This window comes from Fistularia commersonii, chromosome 19 (assembly GCF_037954325.1).
Source record: "Fistularia commersonii isolate RoL2024-O1a breed Wild chromosome 19, RoL_Fcom_v1.0, whole genome shotgun sequence".
In the NCBI taxonomy this organism is placed as follows: domain Eukaryota; kingdom Metazoa; phylum Chordata; class Actinopteri; order Syngnathiformes; family Fistulariidae; genus Fistularia; species Fistularia commersonii.
Window position 1 is genome coordinate 2767501 of NC_141302.1, and position 7331 is coordinate 2774831.

The 7331-nt window shown below is 39.2% G+C and overlaps 1 protein-coding gene across 8 annotated transcripts in view; it reads left to right on the forward strand.

Moving 5' to 3' along the window:
• Positions 1-6604, forward strand: part of ripk3 (receptor-interacting serine-threonine kinase 3) — a 17719-nt gene extending 11115 nt beyond the window's left edge. For 7 of the 8 annotated variants that reach the window (XM_086165686.1, XM_086165684.1, XM_086165685.1 and 4 more), the window contains 8 exons: positions 1-28; positions 1036-1197; positions 1316-1398; positions 1509-1572; positions 1828-1868; positions 4629-4680; positions 4759-4925; positions 6087-6604. The exon at positions 1-28 is cut by the window's left edge and continues 22 nt beyond it. In XM_086165686.1, coding sequence (XP_086021812.1) covers positions 1-28; positions 1036-1197; positions 1316-1398; positions 1509-1572; positions 1828-1868; positions 4629-4680; positions 4759-4925; positions 6087-6314 — 825 coding nt within the window. In that variant the 3' untranslated portion in view covers positions 6315-6604. The remainder of the gene's footprint in view (positions 29-1035; positions 1198-1315; positions 1399-1508; positions 1573-1827; positions 1869-4628; positions 4681-4758; positions 4926-6086) is intronic. The other variant, XM_086165689.1, reaches the window with a different exon arrangement.
• Positions 6605-7331: the final 727 nt, after the last annotated feature.

Here is a 7331-nt window from a genome sequence, read left to right on the forward strand (position 1 = left end):
ATCATCACTGGGGAGCAACCCTATAGAGGTAAGTAGCCCTAAGTAAGTTTTCGAAACCCAAAGGGGTTTCCCAACCTTTATTTCTTCCTCCTCTGTCTTTCTTTTCATCCTCGATTTTCACGGCTGACATTGAACACAACTCAACATCGGCAGGGGCCAGTGACAATCTTCCTTTCAGCGGGTCTTTCTGCGTGGAGTCTCCGTATTCTCCCCATGTTCAACTTTTCTGGGTTTCCTCCGAGGTGCCAAAGGTTAGACGTGTGAGGAGAGTGGATGGTTGTATGTCTCGTGATTGACAGCCCTGGTCTTGCCCTGTGGTACACCAGTGTAACAATATATGCGCAGTCCACATCCTTATAGGTCGACGTTGGGTAAAAATTACCCAAGGAATACCCAGTCATTATAGGTTAGTGCTGGTTTGTCGGAGCTAGTATCGGCCCTAAACCTCGGTCCTTTTAGTCCCTTCTCGTTCACTCACATGTCTTGCTGTTGCTAAGCTTCATTCCTTCGCTCCTTCCCAAGGCATAACTTCACCCAATCCTTGCTCTCACTACATATCACAGTGTCATCTGCAAACATCATTGCCCCAGTCTCATGTGGCAGCCTATCTATCACTGTTGGTAAACAAGAAGGGGCTCAGAGCTAATCCCTGATGCACTCCCACCCTCCACCATCTCCTCGGTCACACCTCGACACTGCTTAATAGCTGCCATACATGTCTTGCACCACTCCAACATACCTCGTTGCCACTCCGACATCAGCAAAAGCATTCAACATCACCATGCCGCTGCCTTACAGCTGTTATACATGTCTTGCACCACACCAACATACCTTTCTGCCACTCCGACATCATCAAAAGCATTCAATGGCACCATGCCGCTGCCTTACAGCTGTCATACATGTCTTGCACCACACCAACATACCTCGCTGAAATCAGCAAAAGCATTCAATGGCACCATGCCGCTGCCTGACAGCTGTCATACATGTCTTGCACCACTCCAACATACCTCTTTGCCACTCTGACATCGTTCGCAGGTGCGAGGTCAAGCCTGGTGCGGCTTCGCATCCCACAGGGGGACAGACCCTCGCTGGCTGATCTCCAGAACCAGGATGATGGACAGACTGGGCTGGCGCGCTACAGAGAGCTCATGGAGAAATGTTGGGCGCCAAAACCCCTAGACAGGCCCTGCTCTTATGGTGAGAAGATTCCCTCGCCTCATGAACCGAGATGCGTTGCCTTTCGCGAACAACTACTCGGTTCACACCTCTGTGACTGTGTTGTCTGACTTTATTTGAATTATTTTATTTTTTTCAGAATGTACCACGGAGACAGAAGACTTGTATAAGATGCATAAATATGTGGTTAAAGATGCTGTTTGTCAAGTGCTGAAAAAACTGGTAACAAAGAGTTTTATTATTTTTTTGTGTGAAACGAGGGAAAGGCAACTTCTCCAATCGCGGCGCTAATTGGCTGACCTGACTCTTTTTATTTCCTTCCTCTTTTCCAGGACCAAAATGAGGAACATACACATGAGGGGCGGAACGGGTGGTCCATTACCTCTCCCCACATTGGTCTGTTTTTACAGTTTTAAATTCGATCACTCCTTTGAATTAAGCTAAACATGAGCACTTAGCTTAGCCGAAAGACTTTACAGTTGACTTCTTGATACATCTATAGATGATATTGACTAAATCTGTGTGGGGGTTCCATGAAGCTAAGCTAACTTGGCATTGTCTCTCAGCGAGGTGACAAAGTGTTGGCCAGAAGAGCGTTAAAAAGTGATAATACGTGTCCTTCTCCGAATAATACGGGTCATTTGATTTCAGACCATTTGGACCACGTGGTGACGGGACCGGTGCCGATTCAGGTGAGCACAATCGCGACACTAGCGGCGGCACGGGGGAATCCCTTTTTTGAGAACTGTGAAAGCCCCGAGGTATTGTGCAAAGTTGTTTCATTTGCATCATCAAGTTATTTCTTAATGTTTTTCCTCGTTTTGTAAGAGACGGCCCGAGAGACTCGGCGTTTAGATATACAGTGGATTCTTAATTTCCGCGGGAGTTACGTTCCAAGACCCCGCGAAAGTAGAGACGTGATGATTTTGATGGTATTTTCAGATATCACGTGTCCCTTTACGAACCTCCCGCCACTGTATTCCGCTTCCTGCGCTCTTATACAGGACAATAAACACTTTTGGAGAATTGTAATGCGCAATAAACTTTGAAATACAATGCAAAATGTACAGTAAGTGAGTAAATTAAAAATCAGATTATATGTAAAGTAAATAGAAATCATTTATGGAAAGAAATAGTCGGCATCCTCCTGCGACGCTTGCACACTTTTGGGTAGACGCTTAATTTAATTTATTTCATAAAATTAATTTAAGTTTAATTTGACAATTTTTCTACTGTTTTTTTTTTTCATAGGCTAGAACATGTCTATTTCACATTAAAAAATGTTTAATACTGCAAAAAAAAATAAAATAGAAAATAAAATAAATTGCAAGAACTGGATTACAAATATAAAGAAAAGAATCTGCACATCAAAAGTGCTTCAAAAATAAAAAAACATTTATGTTACATATAATGCAGACATTTAAATCTATAAATTATTTTCACTTTGTTTATGTTCCTATCCTTGTTGTTGTTGTTTTGGTTGTCTATTTTCACCCTTGCTGTTTTCTTTTTTTGTATTTTCTTTTCATTCTGTTTTAATTCATATCCTTGACGTTGTTATTGTTGTTCTCTCTACTGTCTATTTTAATCATCTTCTAATTTTCTCACTATTTATATTTCTATTCATATTTATTGACACTATAACTGTTCAGCTATGACAAAATATAAATTGTGAGAACCGAATCATAATTTTTTTTTTGAGAAAAATCTGCACATCAAAAGTGCTCCAAAACCAAAATTTTATGTAACATATAATACAGAAATTTAAATCTATTAATTATTTTCACTTTGTTCATGTTCCTATCCTTGTTGTCATTTTGATTGTCTGTTTTCTCTCATGCTGTTTTTTTGTATTTTCTTTTCATTCTGTTGTCCATCCTTGACGTTGTTATTGTCGTTCTCTCCGCTGTCTATTTAAATCATTTTCTAATTGTCTCACGATTTCTATTTCTATTCATATTTTGTGACACTATAACTGTTACACTGCTGGGACAAATGATAAATTGCAAGAATCAAATCACAAAAATTTTTACAGAAAAAATCTGCACATCAAAAGTGCTCCAAAAATAAAAAAACAGTTGTTACATATCGCACAGAAATTTAAATCTATTAATTATATTGTCATTTTGTTTATTTTCACCCTATCCATTTTTTTTTTTGTATTTTCTTTTCATTCTGTTTTCAATTCATATCTTTGACGTTGTTATTGTCGTTCTCTCCGCTGTCTATTTAAATCATCTAATCGCCTCACTATTTTTATTTATATTCATATTTATTGACACTATAACTGTTCAGCTGTGACAAAACCTAAATTGTGAGAACTGAATTATAAAAAAAAAAAAGAGAAAAATCTGCACATCAAAAGTGCTCCAAAAATAAAAAAACAGTTATGTTACATATAGCACAGAAATTTAAATCTATTAATTATATTGTCATTTTGTTTATTTTCACCATTCCAATTTTTTTTTGTTTTTTTTTGTATTTTCTTTTCATTCTGTTTTCGATTCATATTCTTGATGTTGTTATTGTCGTTCTCTCCGCTGTCTATTTAAATCATCTAATTGCCTCACTTTTCTTAATTCTATTCATATTTATTGACACTATAACTGTTACGCCGCTGTGACAAAAGATAAATTTCAAAAATCAAATCACAAAAATTTTTAGAGAAAAAAATCTGCACATCAAAAGTGCTCCAAAAATAAAAAAAAAAACATTTATGTTACATATAGCACAGAAATTTAAATCTATCAATTATTGTCATTTAGTTTATTTTCACCCTACCCATTTTTTTTTTTTTGTATTTTCTTTTCATTCTGTTTTTAATTTATATCTTTGACATCGTTATTGTTGTTCTCTCCGCTGTCTATTTAAATCATCTTTTAATTTTCTCACTATTTTTATTTTTATTCATATTTATTGTCACTATAACTGTTCAGCTGTGACAAAACCTAAATTGTGAGCACTGAATTATTAAAAAAAAAGAGAAAAATCTGCACATCAAAAGTGCTCTGAAAATAAAAAAAACAGTTATGTTACATATAGCACAGAAATTTAAATCTATTAATTATATTGTCATTTTGTTTATTTTCACCATTCCAATTTTTTTTTGTTTTTTTTTGTATTTTCTTTTCATTCTGTTTTCGATTCATATTCTTGATGTTGTTATTGTCGTTCTCTCCGCTGTCTATTTAAATCATCTAATTGCCTCACTATTCTTAATTCTATTCATATTTATTGACACTAAAACTGTTACGCCGCTGTGACAAAAGATAAATTTCAAAAATCAAATCACAAAAATTTTTAAAGAAAAAATTCTGCACATCAAAAGTGCTCCAAAAATAAAAAAAAAACATTTATGTTACATATAGCACAGAAATTTAAATCTATTAATTACATTGTTTATTTTTGTTTATTCTATTAAATGAAGCGTCCGCTGCTTCCCTCTGTTGCAGGAAGAGGCCGTCAGCGTGACGCAGAACCACAGGACATCCTTGCCGTTTAGAGGTAAAACAAGAAAAAGCGCGGAGCTGCTCGGGAAGGGTTGGGGTTTCACGTGTTCACGCCGACGGCTTCTCGTCTCAGAGCCGCGGCCCGGAAACGTTCCCGCCAGGAGAGAGAGGTCACCTCGCCGCAAAGCGGAGACCTCCTCCGTCCACCCGTTCCAGCAGTCCCACCTCCGCCCAGCTCAGGCCGGAGCGACTTGTACCCCTCATTTGCCCAACGGAGGCGCCCAGTTTGTTTCGTACCAGGTAGGATTTGTCCCCGATGATGTTACTTTTAACTGGAAAAATATTTCCCAGATGCAGGAAAATACAGAAATCCAAATTTATATAACCGGGTTTCACGTTTGCAAAGAGGTTTGAGAAAATAATGCACTCCAAAAGTGCTCCAAAAATAATAATGATAATAATAATAATTTTAATAATAATAATTTATTCCACATATTGTACAAGTTTTCTGTATTATTTGTAAAAAAAAATTTTTTATTTTTTTTTGAACGTTCATGAGAACAGGTTCCTTAACAGAGTCACACACATTCTTACAAAACCTCATACAAGATACACATTATACAATATTCTTTATAGGTCACTTATTTCCTCACGAGCAAGCGAAAAATAAAATTAAAAAAAAAAACAAAAAAAAAAAACACAAAAACAAACAAAAAAAAAACATCTAACTCAGTCAAATAGAGATAATATCTTCAACTCTCCAAATATTGGTGTGTTTAATTTTAAAATCTCTCTTATTTGTTTTTTTACCTCTTCCCAGAATTTCATCAGTTTAGGGCAGTCCCAAAAAATGTGGGAAAAGTCTCCCCTCCAACACAGGGGAGAACAGTTATTATCATAAGAAGCTATTATCAAGGGAGTTTTAAAATACCTTATTCTTAAAAAAAAAAAAAAAAAAAAAAATTAATTAAATCTTTAATTTATTCTTTCATTTTAATTTAATGTAATTGTATCGTATTAAATTTATTTGATTTTATTTGTTGGAGCATTTTCGGTGCGCTGATTTTTTTCAAACCTCTATTGAGTCGACTTTTTTGATCCGGCACCCGTCCATAAATGGGATGTGCGCGTTTTTTCTTTTTCTATATCCTTCACGTTTGCAAAGACCAATCTTTTCGGAGAAAATTGTGTGCCCTCTTGTGCCCGAAAAGTTTCCTGCTCCGAAGCCATGATAAATTCACAACCCAAACCCACAAATGGTTCCCATTGGAACCATTTGGATCCCATTGGATTCGATGTATTATAGGTTACATAGGTTATGCTAACGTTAGCGGGACGATGTTGTTATGCATCTGACACCTTCGAGGTGGTGGCGGATCGATTCGGTGAACAATGACAGTAGAGCTTCGGCATAGATGTTAATCGGTGAAAAGTCGTATTTCTTATCTTGCTTTGTTTTAGGAAAAATTGCCTCCCCAGCGTCAGCAATCCAGCCCCAGCAACTTCGCCGGTCCGCTGTTGCCGCAGCAGCCGATAAACATCACCCTCAGCAACGTATCCTACTTCCAGCTGGGCCTCCACAACAAAATGAACATCCAGAACAGGCGGCGACACCCGACGGCGCCGCCCGCCTTCAACCATACACCGCCGCCCTCGAGCAGGGGGGGGCGCATGGGAGAGCGCCGCTGAGCTCCGACATGGATTTTGATTCAAATTGCCACATTTTCTGTAAAAAGTATATTTAATCCTTGTTGTACTTGTCGTCGGAGGAAATACTTGCGACGTATTTTATAGTGAACCCTGGTCAACGTTCCCTGGATGAGCTCACGGCCGCCGCAAGGCCACGTTTGGACAAAAAGGACCGTGCAAGTGGACGGAGACTCCACACAGTTATGGTGGAATCCAGAAGTTCTCGGCAAAGGAGCCGGGTTGGAATCTCACAGGAAGGACTGAAATAAATACAAACTTTGACTCCCAAATTTGTCTACCAGGCGTTTCTCTGCCCCGCAGTCCCGTTGAGCTACGTTTGCGGGATTGTCCGATTCAGCCCCGACCTGAGAATGGCAGGAAGTAACTTGTTACATGCTCTTTTTCTTCCTCTTTCTTTGGCCTTTGGACCCATTTCATGGGTCGCCACAGCCAATCAGCTGCCTCCGTCTAGCCCTCTTCTATCACACCAACTAACTTCCTGTCCTCTTCCACACAATCCATCAACCTCTCTGGTCTTCCTCCAGACTTCCTGCCCGGCAGCTCCATCCTCAGTGTCCTTCTACCCAGATCCTCACCATCCCTCCTCCGTCCAAGTCCAAACCATCTCAGTCCAACTTTATCTGCAGAACATCTAACACGTGCTGTTCTTCTGATGAACTCATTCCTGATACTCTCAATCACTCCCAAAGAGAACCTCCACATCTTCATCTCTGCTGCCTTCACCTCTGCCTCCGACCTCTAAACATGGCTAGTCTACACCTTTCCGCTCATTCTGTGTCTAGCTGTGACTAACCCTCAGTCCTCCCCTCTCCAGAGCTTAACTCCACCTCTTGAGCTGTCCTTCCCCCTGCTACCTGCTCCTACTACGGATCACAGTGTCATCTGTCAACATCACGGTCCATGGAGATACCTTTCTGTCACCGACCCAAACTAGAAGAGGTCCCTTGTTGATCCCCGGCGCACTCCCACCCTCCACTTTGAACTCCTCGGTCACTC